This window comes from Tenrec ecaudatus, chromosome 1, assembly GCF_050624435.1.
Source record: "Tenrec ecaudatus isolate mTenEca1 chromosome 1, mTenEca1.hap1, whole genome shotgun sequence".
Lineage (NCBI taxonomy): Eukaryota > Metazoa > Chordata > Mammalia > Afrosoricida > Tenrecidae > Tenrec > Tenrec ecaudatus.
In genome coordinates this window covers 142,826,629-142,853,861 of record NC_134530.1, presented here as the reverse complement: position 1 = coordinate 142,853,861, position 27,233 = coordinate 142,826,629, and the positions used below count along the sequence as shown (strand labels likewise).

The 27,233-nt window shown below is 47.6% G+C and overlaps 1 protein-coding gene across 1 annotated transcript; it reads left to right on the top strand.

The window, feature by feature from the left end:
* Window positions 1-2,284: 2,284 nt before the first annotated feature.
* HENMT1 (HEN methyltransferase 1) lies at window positions 2,285-26,738 on the top strand. Its single transcript, XM_075540278.1, is given in 9 exon segments — window positions 2,285-2,305; window positions 2,584-2,620; window positions 2,623-2,657; window positions 3,613-3,738; window positions 13,136-13,248; window positions 14,155-14,289; window positions 24,335-24,514; window positions 25,291-25,468; window positions 26,322-26,738. Coding segments are annotated over 9 exon segments (1,242 nt in total).
* The last annotated feature ends 495 nt before the right edge of the window (window positions 26,739-27,233 follow it).

Below are 27,233 nucleotides of genomic sequence, written 5' to 3'. Positions count from 1 at the left end.
GCTACCTTGCCCAACATGTAATCCATGGAGACACCAGGGCTTCTGATTTGAATATGAATGGTGTAATTCATCTTTAGAATTACCACAAGGCTGATTACAGAGCACTTTGTATAAAGTGATTGAAAACAGTTAAGTGATTGAAAACAGTTCCAATGTATTATTATGGTATATAAGGTAGTATTTCAGTTACAATTCACTAGGCTTAAATTATGAAAAAAAATTTTAAGCAAAGCTGCTTCGCTTCGCTCCCTCCTGTCCTTTGCTATGTACCTTTCACCAAGTACAGAAGCGCTGGAGCGTTGGTTTTTCGTGTCGCCTTTCTACAAGGTGAAGGTGGGCATGCATTAGGGACTTCCTGAGTTCAGGAAGTCGTGTCCACCGCGTTAATAGGGCTGAAGGAGCACGTTTCTCTGTGCAGGTGCTATTAAACCAACTGGGCCTGACCTTCAGGAAGGGGAGCCCCTGGGGGTGGCATAGTCATTCCGTTGGGCTGCTGCTGATCGCAAGGTCATAAGTTCGAAACCATAAGCCAACTGCAGTGTCACACCAGACTTTCAGCAAAAAGTTAATAACAAAACACTAAACTCACTGCCATCGCCGCGCCTCCGACTCACAGTGACCCTATTGACGGGGTGGAATGGCCCCTGCGAGTTTACTCTGTGGGGAAATAGAAAGTCTCGTCTTTCTCCTGCGGAGCCTCTGTTGGTCTTGAACGGCTAACTCTGCGGTTAGCAGGGTGAGAAATAACCTCTGTACCACTGGCCTCTCGACTGGGACGCCCTCTCAGGGGCAGGTCTGCCTTCTCCTAAAGGGTTGCTACGAGTGGGAATCGCCCAGGGCTGTGAGTTTGCGGGTTGGCCGGGGCTGTCGGGCCTGGGGGCCCTCGGGGACGCACCCGGGCAGGCCGCGCTGGCGGGCTCCCCTCGGCGGGAACCGTTTCCAGGACAGCCGCGCACGGGAAGAATCGCGGCGCAAACAGTGCGGAGCCCGCCCAACAGTCGCGGCTCCCCGCCCGGCGGCTCCCGCCGCGTGCGGGCCGGAGTCCCCGCCCAGGTTCGGACGGACACCCAGCAAATGTCTTGGGTGCGTGCGCCGCGGCGGCCGTTATGGAAAGCAAAACCGACGCGCCCGAGCCGGCGTCCCGGCGGGAAGTTGCTGCCAGCAGCTGTCAGACCACCGGGCGGCGGGGGCGCGCACGCAGCGCGGGGGCGGCGCAGGTGTGTGGGTGGCGGGAGCGTGGGGCGCCGCCGCAGGTGCTGCCGTGGGCGGGTAACGTCACGTAGCGAGGCTGCGCGTGCGCAGGCGGCAGGTGCGGGCTCCGAGTTAAATGCACGGTCGGCGGGCTCCTGCGAGCGGCATCTTTGCTCAGCTGCGCTTTGCTTTCCGCGTGCGTCTTGCCCAAAGGCGAGAAGGGACGCGCCTCTTCTAGGAAGACATTACCCAGCTCGCAGGAAGAGCGCTCCGAGGTAAGGGAGCCTCAGAGAAGACGTGGTGACCGACTTTCCGACGAAGTTTGAGTTGCTGTGGTGGAGAGAGTGTGCAATAGAGAAGCAAAATTTAAACTCCAATCTAGGCGTCAGTTGGGTGGGTTAAGAAACGCCAAGCTCACCGCCACCATGCCGACTCCTAACCCTAAAGGACAGGGTGGAACTGCTGCTGTGAGTTTCCAAGACAGTAACTCTATATGGGTGTAGATAGAAAGCAGAGCTGCCAGGGGTTTCCAACTGCTGACCTTGCCATTAGCAACCCAGTGCGGAACCACTATGCCTCCAGGGCTCCTTAACAAGTGCTTAAAGACTCCTCTTTATTTTTTCTTCGAAATTTCATTTTGACTAAGTGTGAGCGAGTTACTGCAAAAAACTTGAGAGGGGGTCAGGGTTGTAACAGTGAATAGCTAAAACTGATGAAATGATCAATACCGTGTCAAACTCACAAAGGAGGAAAGACAGTGTTACAGCGTTTCGATTTAGAGTAAGAGAAAGGAACCCGTATGATATCAGACCTGGTGGCCCTGAAGGTAAGTAACCGCTTTTTCAGCCTGTCTGCACACCTCTGAACCAAGAGAGAAAACCTGGGTAAGTTTTGTCAGTTGATTAAACATGAATAGGGAGAGAATTGGGTTTCTTCCCTTTTTAGGCAGCTATTCCCTCAGAGTTCTTCCTGCGTTAGAAAAACAAAGCATTTTCTGTTCACAAAGTTGCCATTGGTTTTCCTCTTCTTTTTGTTCTATAAATATAGAGCTTGAAGGATACATTGTACTAGTTTCCCGAGGATTTAGTTCCTAATGGAGGAAAACAACGCACAGGTAAATACCTTTCTTACCAGTTCTTACCCTCAGGAAGTCCTTGGGGTTTTACCTTGTGGTAGTTAACAAGCAAAAAAATACCAGCACCTCCTGGTGTTTGAGCTAACCAAGGTTATATGGAGATGAAGTATCCACAGGTGTATATCAAGACTTAACAAGCATTTTTTCTTTTTGCCAACTGTTGGCTTAGGTAGCAAAAAAAAAATCTACCTTATTAAAAAGTTCACTTTCTAACATTAGTGGGCAGATGGGTGACCTGAGGATCTTCTCCTCTGCAGATTGTGATTGAGGAGGTCTGGGGTAAGGCCCAAGACTCATATTGCTAAGATGTTTCAAAGTGAAGATGCTGCTGGTTTGGGAACACAGAGTCGCTAGGCTGTAGGGCAGTGCTTCTCAACCTTCCTAATGCCGTGACACTTTAATGCAGTTCCTCATGTGTGGTGCCCCCTCCCCCACCATAACATGATTTTCATTGCTACTTCATAACTGTAATTTTGCTACTGTTACGAATCGGGCAACCCTGGTGAAAGGGTCATTGGACCCGCAGGTTGAGAAGGGCTGCTCTAGAGACTTGCTGTCCTATAAGGCATCCAGTGCCGTTGAGTTGACGACGCGGGCACACACAGGACGGAGCAGAGCTGCTGCCTAGGGTTTCCCAGACTGTAAAGCTTTATGGGAACGGATGGCCCCATCCTTCTCCACAGACAGCACTTGACATGTGGCTAGGACAGTTGAGGTACTGAACTTTTAAAGTCACCCATGTGGCTTGCATTTAATACTTTAATATTTACAGTGTGGCTCAAGTTAGCAAGTGCCTTTGACAACTCCTTGAATAAGGTGGTGGTATTTAGAAACAACAACAGTTGTTAAAATTCATCCTGTAACCTGTGCGTTCTTCTAATGGTTTTTTAATAAGCATTTTCCAGCCTCCTGCTGACTGACTTGAGCACAGGCTTTGGAAATCTATCCCACAAAAGGTTGCATGTGGCTAGGAGGCTTCTAATAGGCTTCATTGGATGCATACATTGGTAATTTCGCTTCAGCTGGAACCAAACAATTAGCATGCAGCCGATTGTCACTTAAAAGGCCTAGGAGGGGTGGGTAGTGACCAGGTGACCTGTGGAAGAACTTCAACGTTACCTCATGATATCTTGGGTTTTAGGATAGGGAGGTGATGGAGGACCCATTTGCTCTTCAACATTGGGGTGGGAGTGGTGGCAGCGGGAATGGATCTTACTTAATTTCCCCCCAAATTGCAAGGTTTAGAATTGTTCCCACCCCCTCATTATTTTTTGGTAAACTTTCAGTGTGAAAATGTGGCAGATAAGAATTTGGAAGAAGTGGCCAGCACAGTAATTAAGTTTACGCCTCCGTTGTACAAACAGCGTTACCAGTTCATCAAAGACTTAGTGACTCAATATGAACCCAAGAAGGTGGGTAATGGTTCTCTTTCCAGACTTTTACTTACTGACAGATGTTTCTCATGTGGAGAAAACGTTGACACCATGCCCTTGGGTGTTGGATTCATAGCCTGGACCAGCTGTAACAAATACAAGCACCTGGCTTTAGTGCTCTTCACATAATTGTCTTGTTTCTTTTCTTTTACAAATTGAAAGTTTGTGGTAAGCCTCCTCCCACCGATGTTCCAAAAGCATGTGCTCACTTTGTGCCTCTGTGGCACCTGGTAATTCTCAATATTGCAAACATTTCTTAATGCTCTTACACACTTAATAGACAATAGTAGCATATAAACGTGATTTTTGTATGTACCAGGAGACAAAAGTCTGACTCGCTTTATTGTAATACCTGCTTTATTCCAAGACCTGCTTTATTGCAGCAGTTAGGAATGGAGGCCTGATCTGTGAGGTGTGTCTGTGCCGTAAAGCAAGTGGCTTATAAGAACAGATCTATCGGGACGTTCTGGTGCCTAGAAGGTCAAATAAACGGGTCCAGACCATGATTTTGTTTGAAAAAGAATTATTGGGATTTAATACATAGATCATTCCATAGTTCAATCACTTCAAGTAGAATTGTGCAATTGCTATCAATTTCCAGACATTCTTTTCCTACATGGACTCATTGACCTCATCTTTGATCCCATCAGCACCACGGTACTCCCACCCCATCCCCTTATCCTGCTTGCTGCCCCTAAAGGTTCATCAGTCCTGGGTTTCATACACCAAAAAACAAAAGCATAAAATAGCTTTAGGAGGGTGACCTCTAATGACCTATAGCACCTCTGAGATACACCCTACTATGAACAAATAATAACCAAACAAAACAATGCAAATAAGAGATTAATGGGAATGAGATCCCGTCCAGCCTGCATCATAGGGGTAGTATGGGCCTGGTGTCTACTGACAGGTTTGACTGTTCAGGTCAGATGTATGCCTTTGACCTTCTCTACTCCTTTCTCCCAAGCACTGTTGAGTGACTACTGTTCTCCCATCTCAATTTTAGACAGGAGTTCTCTGGAGGCTGATTTCCTCTGTGGTTGCACTGATGAGTCTTGGGCTCCCGCTGTCCTCCATTGCCTTCTGCACACCGGAGTCTCACAGTTCAGGCTCTGATACTGATCCTTCCTTTGACTTTGGATTGTATGATCTACAATCCTGTGGTGACTGATGGTGGTGTGCTTCTTCCTTGTGGACCTAGTTGACCTCTCACTTAAATGGCTGCTTGTTTGAAGACGAGCCTTTAAGACCCTAAATGCTAGTTGAGGCACCATCTGAATTCTTCGCCACATTTTGCGAATGCACCTTTTCATCTGGGTTCCCTTCCTGGCGGCGAGTATCAAGCAGGCCATGATGTAAGAACTAATTGTTTAAGTTGGTGCTAGGAATTAAGGGCAGCCCAAAACCCATTCCTGGATAGATGGTTTTTTCCTTATTGGGAGTTAATACATATGTCCTGTCTTTCCATAGTTCAGTCATGTCAAACAGAATTGTACAATTGCTTCCATAATTGGTCTTCAAACATACATCTCCTTCCTGGAATCCTTGACATTATATTCCTTTTATCTCCCTGCCAGACTCCACCCCCCCCCAAATCCCCACTCCAAACCCTTGTTCTATTTGTTGTTCCTAAAGGCTCATCAGTCCTGGGTTTCATTTACCGAAACCAGAAAAACAATTTCAAGAGGGTGACCTGCAATGGCATAGTATCTCTGAGATACACCCTAAGATGAACAAGAATAAGCAAAGTAAAACAGGGTCCATCATAGGGTTGCCAGCAATCATATCTTAATTCAGCATATAGGCACTGATGTAGCAAGGCCTGTGGGTCCGCCAACCCCCAGTAGTACATCGCCCTTGGTACGCCTGGCTTCTTCTCAGATACCAGGTGTTTTCCTACTGAAGTCCTCCGGTTACAAGTGTGTGAAGTAGAGTCCAGTTCATTCAGTGGAATTTCTACATGGGGTCTCACCAATGCAGCCTCTGGAGCAGGCTGTGCGCCCCGAAGATCCAGGACCCAGTGTCCAGTGTTGCATGGCGTCTGGCCTGGGATCCTGGGACACTCCCAGATGCCGGAGTGCAATATTTCCCACCCACTGAACACCAAAGACAGGCCTCACCTAGGGTCCCCCCAAATCATCCTCAGTCACTTGTCCCCCCAGCTGGAGGTCAGCCCTCTGTTCCCTCCCACCAACAGACATGCACCTGTGCTCCCCCAAATGTGGCCATTCCTTTTCTCCTCTGAGCCTTTATTCTCTGACAGGGCGGCCTCACTCCAGAGCCACATGGCAGCCACTCGCCAGGTCTCTCTGGAGGCTTTTGGCGAGAGTCCTTCCTTGTGTCTTCCAGCATCTGGTAGCCGCGGGTCTTCCCACGCTTTTTTACATGGCTGTGAGAGGGCTGCCTAAAGCTCTCAGGGAAAAGTCCGCTGAGAATTCCACTTTCTCAGAAGCCCCTTTCTATTTCGGCATCTCTTGGTTTTCTTTTTTGGTGTTTAATGTCATCACGCAGGTCCCACGCCATGGTGACTGAATATTAACTGATATTGCAGGTTGGGTGCAAACGGGGCCGGTACCCATACTGCTCTGTCACTGTTGCGGAGTCCAGAAACAAGGTGAATTTGAAAGATTCTAAATTTCATTTTTGCATGCACAGGGAAGGAGACCGGAAGTGGGTGGGGGTTGGGGGCTGTCCTTTCTCCAAATGCCCCTCTCCTAGGTTTCGTAATTTTAGATCTTTTGGGCACAGGGGTTGTGGTTTCTTTGACAGTCGGGTATAAGGAAGGCTAATTTTGGAGCAAAGTCTTGATTCATGAAAGTTAAATTAGAGTGTGGTACATCTAATTCACAGCTTGGGTATGGAGTTTGACGTCTGACAGTTTACGACGTGCGAGTACTTGGATATAGACTAGATGATGCCAACTACAGTGAATTTCTGGATACCATATTTTTGCTTGACCAAGATTCTTTTGTGTGCCCTGCCTTGTAACTGCCACCTTAGTTTTTTGTTCACAGCTTTGCTCAGGTGTATTTGGTTAAAGCATCTTAAATCGCCTTCACCTGAAATATCTGGTATGGGCAAGTGGCGTGTAGATGCGCACGGGTGTGTAGAAGGTTTAAAGTTTGGGAAAGTTTTCTTTGCTGAAGCATGCTGAGAGTATTTGAAGACTCAAATTCTGGTTCTGAACAGGAAAAGTATGTGTGCCTAATATTAGTCCAGAGTTGGTGCCATCCAGTCATCTGACACCCGAATTGAACGCCCTGCCACCGGTCAACCACGATGCTCAAAGTTCGCGTGTTTGAGACCATTGTTAAAACCTGTGAAAATGGCGTGGGGGCATTTCTGACCCTCCTCCAGCTCCCAAGGCCAAGCTCAAACATGCTTCTACCCACCATGCCATGCTTCCTAACCCTGTCCTGCCTCCAGCTCTTCCTCTCATGGTGCTCTGCTTTTCTGCTGGGTTTGATAACTCATTGCGGTGACCGCAGAACCCACAAATGGTGCTCATGCATATGGGTGTATTAGACAAGTTAACAGGTTACAATGCAGGTGAGAAATACTCCGGATACTGTTGTTTAGTCAATGTTCTTTGGCTTTCCCACAGGCAGGCCACTCTCCTCTTGCTCCCAGACTCTTGGCCTGACCTCTGCCCTGCTCAGGCAATGCTACAGAGCTCCGTTAGGGCTGCCAGTGACTGCCCAAAGGACATATATTACTCTGCTATAAGACCACACAAAGGCATTGGGCTCCCTCAGTTAAGTCCCCGGAGGCACTCCACAAGCCAGCCTAGTGCCCCAGTGCTCTCAGCTGTCCTTGCTCTGTGGGCTACACAGCCCATGCTGCATCTCCTGCTCCGGCTTCTGTGGCTGCTTCTCTGCCACTCTACTGGTGTCACAGCTGTCTTCTAGATCAAGAAGATTCCGTGTGGAGGGATCCTGAGGTTCACCCTACTTCTGACTGCTGGTAGTGATATCCCCACGCCTGCTGCTTAGATGGCTCATTTTACGCCTTGCAGGATGGCAATCAACAATGCAGCTCCTTAACGAGCACTCACAACTGAATCCTAGCAGTAATTTCTTCCACCTTCTCTTAACCCAGACCCATCCAGGAAAGGTCATTTGTTGGGACTTTGAGGCTGTGGCTTGAAGAGCCATGTTGAAAAATACACTGCACCAACACCCTGTCCATTTCGAGGGACTGGTCTCTCCTGGCAGCATGTCCAAAGTATATGACCCTCTATTTTAGTCTCTCCAGCCTAGCTTCTCACGAGCATTCTGGTGGTCCTTCTTCCAAGAAAGAGTTGTTGGTTCTTCAGGGGGGCTGTGCACTGCGCTGCTGACCAGGCGCTCCGTGGAAGAAAGGGGAGGCTGCATTCCGGTAAAGATGTGAAGTCTTGGAAATCCAAGGGGACAGGCTTACTATGAGATGACTGTGTTGAACTTTGGCAGTGCCTGGTGATCCAGCCTTCTTCACCTGCACCCTGATACAGATGCATCAGTTCTTCTTTGGTCTTCATTCATTGTCCAACTTTCACACTCATATGAGACACTTGAAATTAGCATGGCTTCAGTCGTGTACTTCAGTATTTCAACACTGACCCTTTATTAACTATGAGTCCCTTTCCAATTCTGGTCTCTCCTGATAAAAGCCCAAGGTAGGTGAGACAAAGTCTCACTGCCCTTGTTTCTAAGGACACTCAGGTCATGCTTTTTTCCAAAGCAGGTTTATTTGTTTATTGTCAGTCCGCAGTAACTGCAGTATTCACCAGCACCACAATCCGAATGCACCAGTTTTTCCTTATCCAGTGTCCAACTTTCACATGCACATGAGGCCATTGAAAATGCCAAAGCCATCTTGCTCTTCAGGACTTCAATACTGACCCTTGACCAATTGCAATGTACCTTTTCCAGGGCCTGGTCTCTCCTGACAATACGGACAAAGTATGTGGACATAGTCCCACCATTTTTGCTCTTCTGAGTCTGCCTTGAGTTCTTGTCAGTTCCCTGGCAATGGACTGCTGCTACCACTACACAAGTCTCCAGCAGAATTTTACTTGGATGAGATATTAATGACAGTGGTCGATGATTTTCCCATTCTGGGGGGTCACCTTTCTTTGGAATGGCACAGATAAGCATTTCTTCCATTTGGCGGGCCCGGGAGCGGTCTTCCACATCTCTGGCATATTGACTGGAGACTACTTCAGGCCCTGCATCCGTTTGGTGAAACTAATGCTATTCCATTAATTCTTGCAGTCCTGTTGGTCGGTAATGCCTTCAGCCCAGCTTCGAATTCTTCCTTTAGTAATTGATCCTATGCTACCTCTTGAAATGGTTAAATGGTGACCAGTGACTGCCTACCCCGCCCCCACTTTCTGACGCTTCCTGAGTCCTGCATTTTGTTCACAGAATCCATTCATATTGAAGCTTGCATTTTTCTTTAGTTCTGCAGTTGGAGATTTGGTTTTGTAGCTCCAGGTCTTGGCGTCTTTCATTATAAAGCCTTAGTTCCCTGAGGCGCTTTTTGAAGTCCATGTGCTTTTGCTGTAAGAGCACTTCTCGGGGTCTCATCTGACAGCGCTTGGGTCTTTCCTTCCTTGGTGTCACCCCACAGCCTGTCTGGTTATTGGACATTAGCGTGCCGGGTGGCAAATCCAGTCGTGAGGTTGTTCTATAAATCCAGGTGGGATGTACTCAAGGTTGTATTTTGGCTGTCGAAGGGCGCGTTTACTTTTCTTCAGTTCCAGCTCAAACTTAGGAGGAATTGGTGGTCTGCCCTACAGTCCGCCCCTGACTTTGTTCACGTTGGGCGTCTCAGGAGTCTTCCCACAGACGCAGTCCGTTTCGTTCCCATGTAGTTCACCTGGCAAGATCCGGGACTACATTCGCCATTACCATTGTTAAGAAGGTACTTGTGTTGAAGAAGTCACTGATCTCGCAGAATGCTATCATGTGATCTCCATCTTCGTTTCTATCAGCAAGGCCTTATTTTCCATCTACCAATCCTTTGTTTCTAACGTTCCGTCTCGTCACCACTAATAAGTGCATCTTGATCGCATGCTTGATCAGTTTCAGACTAAAAAGTTGGTAGACTTCAATTTCTTCATTACTAGCTTTCATGCTTATTGCATAAATTGTAATAGTTGTGTTAAGTGGCCTTCCTTGTAGGTCTATAAGTATTATCCCATCATAAGCAGCATTGAACTTCAAGATCTTGGAATGTTCTTTTTGACATTCCTCTTGAATTTTTACTTGGGATTGTAAACCACATAATTATCTCGCTCAAAGCGACCGAATGCCAGTCCACATCAGCTCACTAATGCCGAGCATCTCATCTTTATGCTTTCCATTTACTTCGTCCACCGTCCACTTTTCCCAGAGTCCTGCTAGACTCCGCCTTCTGATTATTAATGGATGTTTGCAGTCATTTCGGAGTTGGCTTAGCAGCAAAGGAAGGTCGCAACAGCTGTGTCCCGTCGACATCAAGGTTGGTGCTAATTTGAGGAGGCAGCTCATCGATTGTATTTTGAGCACCTTCCAACCGGCCGCTTCGCGGGAGAAAGATGAGGCTCTCTTCTCCCATATGGAGTTGCAGTCTCAGACCCACAAGTCTCAGACCCACAGAGGCAGCGCTCCCTTGCCCTGCAGCCTGAGGGGCTTCGCTTGGCGTGAAGTCCGGCAGGGCTCAGCTGCTGTTCATAAAGGTTTCAGTGACTCACATCTCAAAAAGGGACCACCTGTTCCTTATCCAGTCTTCCTCCACGGAAACCTGTCCACCAGGATGCCTGTCCTGCCGGCGTTTAAAGTATCGGTTGCATAGCTTCCAGGACGCTTGGTGTTACTGCTGGCCACCTTCAAAATCTCTTCGCCTGTACCCTTTAAGCCACTCTAACTCTTCTTCCACATTTTGGCCTCACCCCGTTCTTGTTCCTGCATTCTACGTTCGTTTTCTGCACCACAGCAGAAAGGCCACGAGTGGATGGCTTTCGCCGACATTCATGTTCTGCAGCGGAGGGCTGGCTCCGAGGAAGGCCGTCTTTGTTGGCTCAAGGAAAGTCCTGTTTTTCATGTGACTTGGTATCGCTCTCCCCCATCTCCTCTGGCACGTTTAATCTTGATGCAGGATACACCTGCACGAGTCCCGGTCCTTGACTCCAAATGGGGTAACCCCACAGGTGGGAAGGTTGGGATTTACAGCAGCAGCGTGTTTTAGGGACACAATACAAACTAAGATTTAACTTTTTATTGCTAAGTCTCGATTTGTAAGGGGAGGGAGGTTTCTTAGCAGTATTCTACGGGAAGCAATTTGGAACATGCTGAAGCAGGAATTAAAATTTTATTGGGGGCTTGTAAAACTCATCACCCTCCATCCATCCAGTCAAGCACATTTGCACATTTGTTGCCATCATCATTCTCAAAACATTTGCTTTCTACTTGAGCCCTTGGTATCAGTTCCTCATTCTTTTCCCCTCCCTCCTCCCTCCCTCTCACAAACCCTTGATAATTTATAAATTATTTTTTCATGTCTTACACTGACCGATGTCTCCCTTCACCCACTTTTCTGTTGTCCTTCCCCCAGGTTATATGTAGATCATTGTGATCGTTTCCCCTACTCTCATTATTGGTCCTGAGGGGGTTTATCTGTCCTGGATTCTGTTTCTAGCTCTTACCTGTACGAGTGTACATGCTCTGGTTTACCTGGATTTTTAAGGTAGAATTGTCATGATATTGGGGCGGGGGAGTTTGGAGGAAGCATTTTAGAACTAGAGGAAAATTGTATGTTTCATCATAGCTACACTGCACCCTGACTGACTCGTCTCCTCCCTAAGACCCTTCTGTAAGGGGATGTCTAGTTGCCTACAGATGGGCTTTGAGTCTCCACTCCACACTCCCCCTCATTCAGTTATATGATTTTTTTGTTCCTTGATACCTGATCCTATTGACATCTGGCGATCACACAGCTTCTTCCATGTGGGCTTTGTTGCTTCTCAGCTAGATGGCCACTTGTTTATCTTCAAGCCTTTAAGACCCCAGCTATCTTTTGATAGCCAGGCACCATCAGCCTTCTTCACCCCATTTTTGCTAATGCACCCACTTTGTCTTCAGTGATCGTGTCGAGAAGGTGAGCATCATGAAGTTTCAGTTTAATGGAATAGTGTGCTTGCATTGAGGGAGAACTTGAGTAGAGACTCAATGTCCATCTGCTACCTTAATACTAAACCTAGAAATAGAATCACATAGATCTATTGCCCAATCATATAGAAATATATTTACATATATATGACAGTATTTAGACCTCTATACATGCCCTTTGCCGCCTCCTTTCCTCTATTTCCTTATACTTTCCTCTTATCCCACTATCATGTTCAGCCTTCATTTGGGTTTCAGTAATTACTCTCGGTTACATTGCCTTTGATCAAGCCCTACTAGCCTTCCTATACCCTGCTCCCCATCAATCTTGGATCACTTGTTCCCTTGTCCCTAGGTTTGTTAACACCCACTTCCTTCCCCCCACCTACCCCTCTAACATATACCCCGTGAACTGTGGGTCCTGTTGTTTTCTCCTCCAGATTGTTTATCCTGTCTGTCTAGATAGACCGAAGCAGGAATTTTTGATCCGATCAGCCGTAAGGCTTTTGGCTTTAGCCTTTGAAAACCACTCTTTAATATATATTGCATTAAAACAATACATGGATTCTCTCAGGAAGCAAGATCCTGAAATTGATCCTGTTCTCAAACATCTATTTAAGTATGGCTCAGAGCCCATTCGTGATCTTAGAAGTTGGCTGGAGGTGGCTTCCTTTTTTTGGTGGGGGAGGTAGGGCGGGTAGGAAGGCATTGATAGTATCGATCATCTGTGTTTTTCTGTGATTCACCATTTGCTTCTGAAGTGGGGTTGTGAGATAGAGCGATGGCTTTATTGTAGTATTTAAAGCATTAATACAGATCTGTAAGGCTGTACATGAAGAAAATCTCAGCAAGTGTGTGTATGCTCATGCATTTTGAAGCGAGGACAGGCTGTTGTCCTCACAACATGTGTGGTGAACATCTTTTGGCATTGGCTGCCGTGAGTGGGATTCTATGTTGACACCAAGGAGACCTCTTGCTGGCTAAGAGCCACATCTTGTTACAGTTTCAACCCTTTTCTGTGGGGTGAGTCTTCAGGTCATGGCTTATTTTTACCAGGCTTATCATAGCTCATTAGATTAACTTCCTTTTGATGTGCCTTTTTTCCTTCCCCAAAAATGCATTTCCAGAAAATAGCTCTATTCTGCTTTTCTACTTTTATCCACTTCCCACATCCACTGTAAAAAATGAAAAGCGATATTATTACACTTCTCTGGCTCTGACCTTGAAATCGCACTCTGTCTCTTCTGCAGGTTGCCGACTTGGGCTGTGGTGACACTTCGCTTCTATGGATGCTGAAATTCCACAAGTGCATCGAACTGCTTGTCGGAGTAGATATCAATGAGGATAAGCTGCAGCGGAAAAAGTAATCATCTAGTTTCAGAGGGACCTGTATGCGACCCAGAAGCCAGGGGCGCTGTTAGTTCTCAGAGGCAGAAGTGGGGATTTGGGGAGAGCCATGGGTCCACTACATAATGAAGCTGACGGATTGTTGGCTTGGTTCCTTTTAACTTTGTTTCTACCAGCTAATAAAGTTGTGCTGTAATCGAGGCTTGCAAATCCAATTTAAAACTCGCTTAGTGGCAGAGCCATATTCCTGGAATGCCAGACATCCGGAGGCTTAGTGCAGAGGCTTTAAACTGCTCAGCCGAGCACTGGGTCGCAAAGTCACTGCAGCCCCCGCTCCACCTTGAACCAGAGCAGCGCACCCATCTCTTCGCCACATACGTGGATTTCAACAAGTTTGTGAAAAAGTAGAGTTTAAAAAGAACTGTTACTTTTTTCCCATGAACTTTTTGAAGTTGGGTTGATCACAACCCCTGGTGACCCCACGTATGTCAGAAGTGGGAGCCGGAGGTTGTCAACAGCTAGTTTTTCTGCAGTAGATTGCCAGGCCTTTCTTCTGAGGTGCCCAGTAGTTGGGCTCGAGCCTTTAGCCGTTGAATTCACAGGCAAGCATACTCCTCATTTGCTGCACCTGGCAAGACTCCTCTCTTTTAAATGGCTACCTATTGTTTTAAGCACGGCTATTTTTCTCCCTGAAGAAGTTGAAAACCAATGATAATGAAAGTGTCCATCTGAGAGCAGTAGCACAGTTACTGATAGCCGTAGCACTTTAGACTGGTGGCCGGCAACTCCCCCCGGGGGTGGGGGGCAGGAAGCGGCCCTCCCAGAGTGCTGTCAGGTAGGTCGGAGGTGATGAGCAGGTTGAGTGCTGTCACCTGTGAGCTGTTTTTCAAACTCTGATTTCTGCAGCTCTGTGCTTTTGCAGGTATAAGTTGTCGCCCCTGATCGGGGACTACCTGAAGCCCAGGGAGAGGACGTTGACGGTCACCTTGTATCATGGTTCTGCCGTGGAGAGAGACACTCGCTTGCTCGCATTTGACTTGATCGCATGTGTTGAATTGTAAGTATTCAGATGGGACACAGGGCACACGACTGTTTGTGAAACCACAGTGAGTGTCAGAATGCTTCCTGTGTGTGCCGCGTGTCCAGGTCTTAATCGTAGTTCCTGTTTCCTCTTCAGTTGGGAATGTGTTCTCTGTAGTAGCGTATTCCAGCTTCCTGTGTAATGCTGTTATAAAGTTAGAGCTGCAGCAGTAGAGTGTCCAGGACACGAACATGCTCGGTACCAGGACTCCCTTACTGTGAACGTTTTCCCCATTTTAAAAACCGTTTATAGGAGTAAGCATGTTTGCGCACTCTTGTCATTCTCTCACACACTTTAAAATTTTAATTTATTTTAATTGTTTTATTGAGGGCTCTTACAACTCTTGTTATGATCCATACATCAGTTGTATCCGACACATTTGTACATATGTTCTTTCCTGGACATTTATTTTCCATTGAGCCCTTGGGATCAGCTCCTCTTCCTCTCCCCCCGCCCCACCCACGTAAGCATAGGCTCAGCATCCTCTGCTCTGCGGCAAGTGGGCACCCGAGATGGAGTTGAAGGCAGCTAGCTGCGGGGGGAGGGGTATGCTGGCATCCTCATTGTATTGGGCTCAGCTGATCCCCGACCTTGTCTGTTGGTTGTTAACAAAGGGAAGGTCATAGAAGCCCTGTGCGGGGTAAATCTGTGCCGGTTTCCCCACAGCACGTGCTCACTGTGTGTCTGCGTCACACCTGGGTCATTCTCACAGCGTGCCAACTTTTCCATGATGCTGTCGCGCAGTTCACATCCAGCCGAACTGAAAAATCCAGACTCCCTGCTGCCCAGTCCGATCCAACTCACCGCACTCTGCTCCGGACAGAGCGGAACCATGCCTCTGAGCTTCCTCCTCACGGGAGCAGAAAGCCTCGTGTCCCCTCAGATACTGCCTTTACTCTAACCGTAACTTGCACATCCTCTGGGGAATGAACACATTTGTGTGTCTTGCTTTATGGCGACACTATTGTGGTGGCCGGGAACAGAACCTGCAAGATCTGAGTTGTTCCCTATGTCTTGGCCTTTTGCCACTAATTTAAAAATCACTAGGAGCCCTGGTGGTGTAGTGCTTATGTCGTTCCCTCTCTTCGCCTCGTAAACTGGGACATTTCCGCAGCTTTGAGTTTTCTTCATTTAAGACCATTGCTTTTTTGGTATTGACATTTTGGAGAATAAAGCCCCTCCCCCCCCCATTCTTGGTAGTGCTTGGTGACAAGATTCAGGTTCTGCATATCTGGAAGACTGCAGCGGCCAGGCTGCATCTTCTGGACAGCCCAGCGGAGGTACACAGTGTGCATCTGAGTCTCCGCCAGTTCAGGACTTTCTGCGTGTACAGCTCAGCGACGCCAATTGCATCCAAGTTGTGCAGCCATCCTCATCCTAGCTACGTTGCTTTGCCACCACTGACGTGCTTTTAAATTTATTTTACTTTTATTGGGAGCTCTTACATCTCTTATCACAAGCCATGCATTCATCCAGTGTGCCAAGCACATGTACACATATGCCGCCATCATTTTCAAAGCATTCTCTTCCCACTTGAGCCCCTGGTGTCAGCTCCCCATTTCTTCCCCTTCCTTCCCCCCCTCACGAACACTTGATAAGTTATAGATTATTATTTTCACATCTTACATCATCCTCCGCTGCCCCTCACTCACTTTCCGTTATTCATACCCCTGGGAAGGGGTCATATGTTGATTCTTGTGACGAAGTTCCCTCTTTTTCCCCCTACCTTCTCCTGATCCTCCTGCTGTCACTACTCTCATTGTTGGCCCTGATGGGCTTATATATTCTGGATTCCCTGTGTTGAGGGCTCTTATCTGTAGCAGTGTCCATGCTCTGGTCTAATCTGATATGTAAGGTAGAATTAAGGTCATGATAGTGGGGTGAAGGAAGCACCAAAGAACTAAGGGAAAGTTGTGACTGGCTCATCTCTGACCCCTATGTGAGAGGATGTCCAATTGTCTACAGATGGACATTGGGTCTCTACTCCCCGCCCCATTCACCTTGGGTATGATTTTGTTCTGAGTCTTAGATGCCTGATACCTGATCCCATCGACACCTCAGGATCACACAGGCTGGTGTGCTTCTTCTGTGTGGGCTTTGTTGCTTCTCAGCTAGATAGCTGCTTGTTTAAAACTCCAGGTGCTGTATCTTTTGATAGCCAGACACCGTCAGCTTGCTTCACATTTGCTTGTGCATTCATTTTGTTTTCAGCAAGCGTATTGGGAAGGTGAGCATCACAAAGTGAGGCCCAATGTCCATCTGCCACCTTAATTCTTAACATATAGATGTGAGTACATAGTTCTATTCGCCTCTTGTTATATATGTATTTACAGATACACATGCCTGTATTTAAATCTCTCGAAATATCCCTTGACTCCTAGTTCCTTCCTCTATTTCCTTTTTGCTTTCCTCTGGTCCCACCATCATGTTCAGCCTTCGTTCGGGTTTAGTAATTCCTGGCTGCTACATTGCCCTTGATTAAGCCCCACTAGGCATCCTATGCTCTTCCTTCCATTGATTTTAGTTCCCTTGTTCCCTTGTCCCTGGGTTGTAACCTCCCCCCTTCCTTTCTCCCACCTCCCCTCAACCATTGGCCCCGTTCTCTTCATCTCCCAGTTGTGTGCCTTGCCCATCTTGCCTAGATAGACATGCAGATATATTAATAAGCAAAAGACCTGGCAAAGCCCAATAACAGGAAGTCAAAACCAACAAAACAGTAGCAGAAAGCAAGAACAAAATAGCAATAAAAGAAAGCTGCTGACAAAAATGGAAAAGCCTATACTTAGTTCATGGTCTGTTGGCCCTTGCAAGTCTTTTCCAGTCAAGTCTGATTGGCTGCCACACTCGGTTTCCAAAGTCTGTTTTTGGCATTCCCTGGGACATTCAAAAGGAAGACAGATACGCTGAAAAGCCTCCTTTGCCCCTCTTCCGACCACTGAGATTTCATCCTCAGAGGCAACCATTGCCAACAAGCTCTTGGGTGTACTTCCAGAAACATTCCATCAGTTACAAAGGTATGAGGGGGAGGGGCCTTCAAAATTTTCATGGAAAATTTTTGATGTATTTTAATTCAATTTTTCCATGAACGTTTTGAAGCCTCCTCGTTACATGTATTCCAAGTTGTGCTGAAGGTGTTTGCCAACCACAAGAATGGGGAGTGCTAATGGAGTTGTTTCAACGGGCTGATAATGTATTTGATGTGCTCACTTGTCTGTGGAAGACATCCACGTGGCCAGCTGACTGAAAGAAATCTATATTGGTACCCATTCCAAAGAAGTGAGCCAACGGAATGCTCAAATTAGAGAACAATATTGATATCAAATGCAAGTAAGATTTTGCCGCTGATCATTCAACAGTTGTAGCAGTACCTTGACAGGGCACTGCCAGAAATTGAAGCCAGATTCAGAAGATGTGGAACAAGGATATCATTGCAGATGTCAGATGGATCTTAGCTCAGAACAGACAGTACTAAGAGATGTTTACGTACGTTAGTATTGACTATGGCAAGCCATTTGTTGTGTCGATCATAACAAAGTGGCAAGCCTTGAGAAGAATGGGAATTCCAGAACACTTTGTTGGCCTTAAGTGGAACCTGCACAACGATCAAGAGGCAGCTGTGTGAGCAAGGCCATACTGCATGGTTTGACATCAGGAATCCTGAGCGTCAGCACTGTATTCTCTCACCATACTTATCCAACCTGAATGCTGAGCACATCGTCAGAGAAGCTGACTTGTCTGAAGAACGCAGCGTCAGGACTGGAGGAAGGCTGATCAACAACCTGTGCTGTGCAGATGACAGCCTCGCTGGCTGAAAGTGAGGAGGACTTTTGAAGCACTTGCTGATGAAGATCAAGAACTGCAGCCTTCATTGTGGATAACAACTCAACGTAAAGAAGACCAAGAAGTAGTCTCATGGTAAACAAAATACTGAAGTCGAGGATTTTGTCTTGCTCAGATCCATAAAGACTGCTCATGGAAGCAGCAGTCGAGATATCAAATGATGCACTGCATTGGGTAAACTTGCACACAAGACCCCTTTAAATTATTGAAGAGCAATGCGTTACTTTGAGGCCTACAGCGAGCCCGACGCCTGCCATGGTATTTCCAGTTACCTGATAACGCATGTCAACGTTGGACACCGACTAAGGAAGAGTGAAGAAGAGTCGGTGTATTTGAATTACGGTGCTGGCAGACTACTGAAATGCCATGGACTGCCAAAGGAATAATCAAGTCTGTCTCGGACGAAGTCCAGGCGGAATGGTCCTAGGAAGCAGGGCGGCGAGACCTTGTCTCAGTACTTTGGCCATGTGATCCGCAGAGACCTGGGCAAGAACACCATGTTGGGAGGGAGGCAGTGGAAAAGAGGGAGACGGACACGAGTGCACGCAACCGTGGACACAGGCATAGCAGCTGGGAGGATGGCGGGCACACGGATGGGCAGTGTTTTGTGTTTTCGTACACAGGGCTGCTGAGTCGAATCTGACAAGAATAGGGTATGTATCTGGTGCTGTCACGTAGCATTGGACTGATGACTGCAAGGTTAGTGGTTAAAGCCCTTAACCACTACATTGGAGAAAGATGAGGCTCTTTGATCCTGTGAAAATTTATAGCCTCAGAAACTTTTGATTGGTTTGATGGCCATCCTTTAAAAATATTTTTTAAAAGTTATTTTGGGGTTTTTCCTTAGGAGTTGGATTGAGTCATAGGCTAGTTCTGGTTTCTTGGTGGTGCTATCATTTATTTTACGGGTCTGCCAGGTTCCAATCTCGTATCCTTGGCAACATTTGTTGTCAACCTGTTGATTTTTTCCTCAGTGCCATTTTCATTAGGGGGGTAGCTCATTGTAATTTTGAGTCACCTCTCTAATGGCCAGGGATTGTGAACTTCTCTCCATGTTTGTTGGCTGCTTGGATATCTTCTTTGGTGATGTTCAGTGTATTTCCGTTGCGCAGGTTGTGATGGGCCTGTTTAATAGTCTTCTTGGCTGCGTTGCTGCAGCTTTCCATATATTTAGAGATGGTACGATAGGTCCCCAAGTTTATCTGGCCCTGCTGCCCCTTTTTAGGAAAAAAAGTACTGCGTGCCCCTGGCAATTAAAACCTGTGTACTGTCCCCTGTAATCCAGGATGAAGCGTAGGTATCTGCTTCTGCAGCCCCTGATCATTCCAGTGTCCCCCCACCAGGAGGCAGTATCACCCACAACAGGGAAACACTGGATTTGATCCCTATTGGATAAATTGTTTCCAAAGATGTATTTTCCCCCAACCTGTACTTACTCTTTCAAAGTATTTTGATGATGAGCGTATGTTTTTAATTTTTGAGATCACATTTATCATTTTCTCATTTCTACTCATGTTTTAGCACCATGTTTAAAATTTTTAATACTTTTAATGGGGTCTTACATCTCTTAGCACAATCCATACATCCATCCAGTGTGTCAAGCACATTTGTTCATCATCTGCCATCAGCATTTTCAAAGCATGTTCTTTCTCCTTGAGCCCCTGATATTAGCTCTTCCTTTTCCCCCCTCCCTCCCCTGCCCTCATTCCATCAGGAACCCTTGATAAGTTATAGATGATTATTTTCATATCTTACATCATCCCCTGTCGCCCTTCACCCACTTTTCCATTGTTTGTCCCCCTGTGAGGGGTTATATGTTGATCCTTATGTTCGATTCCCCTTTTCGACCCCCCCCCTCCCCTCATCCTCCTGGTATGTCTACTCTCCCTGTTGGCCCTGAGGGGTTTAGCTATCCTGGATTCCTGTGTTTCGGGCTCTTATCTGCAGCAGTGTGCATGCTCTTGTCTAAACCAGTTTGTAAGGTAGAATTGAGATCATGATAGTGTAGGGAGGGAAGCACCAATGAGCTAGAGGAAAGTTGTGTGTTTCATCAGTGCTATACTGCCCCTGACTGGCTCATCTCTTCCCTGTGACCCCTCTGTGAGGGATGTCCATTTGTCTTCAGACAGGCTTTGGGTCTCCATGCCCCCCCCCATCCATCATCATGATTTTGTTCTGGGTCTTAGATGCCTGATCCCATCAACACCTCATGATCTTCTCATCCTATTTTTATCCATGAGTAGGCCTCATGGTTTCATCCTAAACTTTCCCCAGGCGTGCGGTGGTTGTAGGTGTAACATGTAGGTCTCTGGTCTGTTTTGAGTTGTCTGTGTTCAGTGTGAGCTAGGGACAAGTCTGTCTCCATGTGGGTGGGGTCTTCCATTGCCTGCATTGGGCTCACCGTCTCTGCCGACTGATTCTGTGTGCGCTGTGCTTCACATGCATTCTGTGCCGTGGGCGGAAGTCGGCCCCTGGGCACGTGTCCTTTCTGTGTTCTGCTTTTGCTTGCTCCTCTTCCTCATGTTCTACTGAGTGATTTCTGTTTTGTTGGACTTTGACCACTTTATTATTTTTTCTTTTTCACTTTAAATTTTGCATTCCAGAATTTGAGAGTTGCTTTTCTGAACAGGGCTATTTTTTGGTGGCACGGTGGCTAGTCCCCCCGTTGTCCATGGAAGGCGTGGAGACGCATTCAGGGGAGGAAGCTGCAGCAGTCTGGTTTGGCAGACTCAGCCTTAGAAACCCTAGTGGGCAGTCCACCCTGTACCACAGGGAGTCGCACTGTGACTCAGCGACCCAGGGACGGAAAGCCCGGCACCTTCTCCAGGGAACCACAGAACCAAATTTCCTGCCTTCCAACAGCTCCAACTCCTAGCAGCCCATGGGGCAGGGTAGCACTGGAGTTCGATATGCATGTACAAGGGGTGGAGTTGACTCGGCTGGTCACAGATGTTGGCATACTGGTAGGGCTCACCTTTCCTCTGGCATGCGCTCACAGGCACCTCTGCACCCGCTCACCCAGTGTCTCATGTCCCAGTATGGGCAGTCCTGAGCCGTTTCCCCTCACATCCCCTGCTCCTCTAAAGTATTCCTGTATCCTGGTGCCATTGTAAGGACCCCTGTCTGGTGTAGGGGTTACACATTGGGCTGCTAACTTCAAGGTCAGCAGTTTGAAGCCACTAGCTGCCTCTGGAGAAAGATGGGCTTTGTACAGTCACAGTCTGGAAACTGGGCCAGTTCCACCCCGCCCCACAGGGCTGCTATGAGTCGGCATCAGCTACTGATGGCAGTGAGGTTTTGTTTGTTTGTTTTTAATGTCAATGTAATTCTACCTCATCCTAATGGCCATCTGTCTTGGGCCTTAGAAAGTTCAGCCCTTTCTCGCTCTTTCCAGACCACTGTCTCCCTTGACCCTCTCGATGACATGGCTGTAAACAGCCGGGCTACAGCTGAGTTCCCTGGGTGCGGTTTGCACAGCCCTGCCCCACAGTGACTGAGGAGCGAGGGCTGGCTCTCGGTGGGCGGGGCAGGTGCTCCCCGCTCTGGGTCATCTCCGTCCTCCCTCCCTGGCTTGTGTACCCTTCTCAACCGTCCGTCCTCCGCTTCTGCCCAGCGTTCTGCGCTGTGGTGTGCGTGCGTGTTACTTGTCACTCTGGGTTAGTTGTGGGGGGCACTGAGAGCCCCCCCCCGCTCCCTCTCCATACACTTCTCAGGTGGCAGTTCCAGTTTGCACTCACCAGGTTCCTGCTGCACCCCATCCTTGCCAGCATTTGGTGGTGTCAGTTTGGGATTTCAATAGGTCATGTCGTGGTTCCCCATGATTTTGATGTGCCAATGCTTCAATGACACGATCCTCCAGCATTTTCACATGTTTTCACATGTTTACTATCGGACATCTTTATATCTTTGAGGTGACTAGCCAGATGTTTTGCCCATTTTTTTTTCAGTTGGGTTTTTCTTGTTGAGCGTTATAAATTCTTTGTGTATCTTTATTTTAATTCTTTTATTGGGGCTCTTACAGTTCTTATAACAATCCATACATCAATTGTATCAAACACGTTTGTTCATATGTTGCTATCATTTCCAAAACTGTCTTGTAATTTTAATGAATTCTAACTTAAGTACATGCTCCCTTTTTGATACCTCCACAATCACCATTAAGCCTGATGCTGTCTAGATTTTATCCTATGCTGTCTTTTAGAAGTTAGGGTCTTGTGTCACAAAACATTCATGTTTGTAACCCATTCTGAGTTCTTTTTTTTTTTTGGCGAAAGACGTAAGCTCTGTCTAGATGGTGATTATCACGTTGTGGATGTTCTGTGTCGGTCCCATGTGTTGAAAACACCTTTCATTATCAAATTCCCTTTGCCCCTTTGTCAGAGGCCAGTTGCCTATGTTTGCGTGAGCCGTTGTGGCTCTTTGTTCTGTCGCACGGATCCCTTGGCACCTTTGCCCATGTGCCCTGGCGTGATCACGGCTGTAGCTTCCTGGTGAGCCGGGAAGTTGTTGATCCTCCAGTCCTGTGCGTGTAATGTTTGTCTGTAAGTTGGGTACATTGTGTTTCTATTCCTCCTTCAGCATATGAGGGGGCTTCATAAAGTTTGTGGGGAAATTTAATTAAAAGATAAACAAAACTGGAGAACACTGTGCTTAGCAGACTTGGTCAATGTTACACAGATAAATATTTAGTCACACCACGATTATAAAGAAAACAAATAAGATTTGTACACCCATAGGACAAGATGTTGACTATGAGGAGTTGGCCAGGGAGGCGGGCAGGAGCTGGGAGAGGGGAAGATTAGGAGATTGTGGGTGGGGGCCATGGAAGAACCTGTAGATGGAAGGTTTAACAGGGTATTACTGGTTTCACTTCTTGGATATGGGCTGTGTAAATATGTGTATTTCTTTAAAAACCAAAAATCCCTGCAGATTCCTAATCCCTCAAATGTAAATAGTGATCTTAGTGATTTTTTTAGAAGGAAATTAAAATTGAAATGGACTTGAACTTGTTTGTCACAAGGAATTCCACTAAAAAAAACAATGGAATTTCCCCATGAACATCACAAAGCCTTATGAAATGTGTTCTAAGAGCAAGGATCTTTCCTTATATAACCACAGAATAATCATAACAGGAACGTTAAACGCCGAGCCTCAGTTCACGTGGAAGATTTATCACTTGCCTCCGCAGTCATGCCCTCTTGCAGCTATTTTAAGGTTCTTGGTGCAGGCCTCGCCCCTGCATCGCACCGTGAACTTAGTTGTTAGGACTGTTCTCCTTGCACCTGGGACTGCTCTGCCCGGCCATTCATTGCCTTATTTGCTCTTCCGCATTTCTGAAGAATAACTAATAACTAATTACCATATTGCGTGTCCCGCAGCCTGGGCTTGTCTATTTTCTGGGCATTAGTTGATACAGGGCATGCGTTTTAAAGAGAGTCCCAGAGCAGGGGCATTTCTTTTTCAGTGCCACCTACCTGGCAGGTGGTGGGGAGGTTAGGTACCATCGCGGGCTCTGACTCATGGTGACCGAGTGTACAAGAGAACAGCGCTGCCCGGTCCTTGATCAGCCTCTCAGTGGGGTGAGCCCGTGGTTGTAGCCACTGTTTGAATCCGTCCCCCTGAGAGTCCCATCTGTCTCTTTCCTGCCCTCTGCTTTATCAAGCATGGTGTTCTTTTCCAGGGCCGGGTCTCTGATGTGGCCCGAGGATGTGAGATGAAGTGTTGCCATCCAAGGAGCATCTGGCCCCACTTTCTTCCAGGACAGACTTGTTTGTTATTCCTGGCAATTCCTGCCCTTCAGTCTGCAGTGCCAACACCATAATTCAAACTCATCCTCTTTTCCTCCATTCCGTAGTCAGTAATCCAATGCTCGTATGCAGATGAGGCGATTGAAAATATCTGGGATTTGGCTATGCTTCGGCCAGAGCAGCTCGTGGTCTGGGGTCATTTTTTAAAGAAGCATTTAGAGTGGGCTTACAGAGTGCAGCAGAGAGCAGGCGTTGACTGAGAGAGTACCATGGGTTGGCGGGAGGAGAATACCCGGATGATGGCTAGGCATTCATTAAGAATTCAAAGAAGGGAGAAACCATTGTAGAAGGAGAGATTGTTTTGCTAACGCCATGAGGACAAGGTCCAAACAGGAAGCTAAACTTCATGGTTTGTTTGCCACGAATCATTCCAGAATAGAGCACTTGGAGTCGGAAGATCTGGCCAGATTCCCTGCAGTGGTGTTTGGGTTCATGTCTCCAGCTATGGTCGTCATCAGCACGCCGAACTCCGAATTCAACCCGCTTTTCCCAACCGTGACCTTGAGGGATTCTGACCACAAATTCGAGTGGAACAGAATGCAGTTTCAGACCTGGTGAGCTTCATGTCTGCTGATGGACCCAGAGGGTTGAAAACTTAGACAGTAAATTTTTTTTAAAAGATTAGTAAGTAAATCTTGGATGTATAGTCATTACCCCAAATGGTGCTTTTTTCATTTATCTCAATGACATTGATTCCCCAATTCGTAATTCTTTACCGTGTTAACTTTTCTTGAGCTCAGATTATAAAAGAACCTTCTTTCACATCTGGGTGCAGTAGGGAAAGGAAGTGTGTTCCCCAAGGTGGGTCTGCAGGTCGGTGGAGTGTGTGGAAAGGGTATGTGGGCACCAGCCACCTTTGAGGTGAACGCTCCTGGAGTGTTGATACAGAAGCCGGAGCAGAATGGGAGGTGCAGGGCTGCCCTGGGCAGTGCCATGCCTTTGTCCAGGGTAGCCCACGTGGGTGCCGCTGAGGGTCAGGTTTCTTACGTAATTCCAAGTAGTTGGGGGCCTTTGTGTGGTCTCTTTAGTCTTCCCTCCCCATGCCAGACAACTTCCTTTTTCTCCACCGAGCTCACGTGCTTCCTACAAAACCAACACGGAGCCCCGGCCTGAGTGCTCCCCGCAGGAGATGCAGCAACCCCAGTGCGTGCCGCATGCGGGCTGGTGTGGGAATTGATGGGTTAGGAATTGTGTTGTTGGCATTCTATTGAGTAGAAATAGTTTCTGATAATACGTATAAAATATTTTAAGTTTAATATCTTGGTGGAAAATAAATCATGTGCTAGCTTTGTTGTAAGATCAGATGCATGGACTCCCCTTGTGGCTTCAGGGCTCTGGAGGTGGCGCATCGCTACGGTTACTCGGTGGAGTTCACTGGCGTCGGAGAGCCGCCTGCTGGGTGTGAGCATGTTGGGTACTGCACCCAGATAGGCATCTTCAGAAAAACCCTCCTGAAGGAGGCCGGGCTTTGCATCCCCGAGCAGCAGGAGGAGCATGCCTATGAAGTCGTGAGTATTTGTGTGTGTGTGTGTGTGTGTGTGTGTGTGTGTGTGTGTGTGAGTGTGACAGAGAGAGAGTGAGCATGGGAGGGTGCTATTGGGCAAGCAGAATACATCTGGTTTGAACTGTTTCTTGTCCAAAGTTTCCCAAATAGAGGTGAATGTAAACACATCTTTTTGCCCTAGGAAAATCCTTCAGCTCCATGACTTGTGTGGCAGCAGCTGGTCTTCTCAGTGTGATGTGGATGAAAGTTGACAGGGCAAATTCGTTTCCTGGGCCTTTGGGTTGAAAGTTGAGTCAAAGAATTAGCAGTTGCTCCTGCAGCAGCCCTGGGGCTCCTGGGCCTTTGGCGGTGTCCAGAGCATGTATGGCAGCAAGTAATCACGTGCTGGGGGCCCAGCCCCCAAGCTGGGTAGTGCCAGTAGCCCCCCCTTTTGCAGGACAATGGGGAGCCAGCAGGATTACTCCCCAACTTGGCTCCAGAAGTGACTTTGGACTTTGTCAGACCCGTTTGGTTTCAGGGTCGGGTGGGGGGAGAAGCACCATTTCTTTAAATGAAGGGACACTTTGCCATCTAGCCCTCTTCCTCTGAGAGCAGGCGGAGACGGGTTGGCGTGGTGTGGTTGCAGGCTGGCCGGGAACACGAGGGTTACACTTCTCTTTGTTAGACTGTTGAAAGCCAATCAGATCGTGTCCACGTTTTGTCGCGCATCAGTGTCGGAGCTCTTAAGAGCAGTAGGGTCTGACGTGGACACAGAAGGCGCACGCAGTTCTTACGTGGCACGGTCAAGGTTGGCGGTTGGTTTGGAAGTTTGCCATCTTGTGAGCTGGTTCGGTTTTGATACTCATTGCCCCTTTCAGGTTTACACCACCACCTACCCGAGTTTGCAGCAGCCCAAGTACCGCCAGTATGCCGTGGTCAGTGAGGTGATCTCCCAGGTGTACAACATGAGGAGGGACCTGCTGGAGAGTCTGAAGCCGCAGGACCATCGGGACTTCATGGGGCTGCCCCAGGACACTGGCCCGCCAGGGCCCCCTGCCCAGTGCTTCCCGTCCGTCCTCGCGCAGTTAAAAGCCAGCCTGGAGAAGACGCCCAAGCCCTTTTGTGTGGGGAATGTGTTCTACGTGCCCCTGGAAAGACTCTTCTCCCTGCCCAAAGTGAAGCACCTGTGCATCAACATAGAGATGCTGAAAACGCTGCTCGCAGACACGGTGCTGCTCAACAGCGATGGCTCCGCGGTGATGGTTGACATGCACGAGCAGGACCAGGACGAGTGAGTATCGGCTGCTCGAACGCCGGCCCAGCTGTCGTGGGCTCACAAGTTCAGTCCTCTGTGAGTGTGTGCGTAGTCAACATTGAGGCAGCTCTTTTCCGAGGGTATGAAGTTCTCCCAACACCACTGGCCGCCGGCGTTGGACTTCCGTGCAGCCAGGCAGTTTGCTGTCAACCCGAACAAGATGTTCAGGTGGTCCCCCAAAAGGTGTGTTTTGCTTTGTCATTGAGATGTGTCTTCCATGTTTCCTCGAGAAGGAAGAAAGTGGACGTGGTCATATCTTAAACGGACTGTTAATTTAGAATTTATCTACTGAACCCTGGTTTTGGGGGGATTTTTTTATATGCTTTTTTGGGAGGACAGGGTAGGAAGTTCATAATGTGTGCTCATTGGCATATTTTTTGTTACAACCATATGCATAATGTGACATTAAATATTTAAAAGAAAATGGTGTTATCTAATTGTGCTCACAACCTTTTTCCAGGGGTGAGGGTAGCTT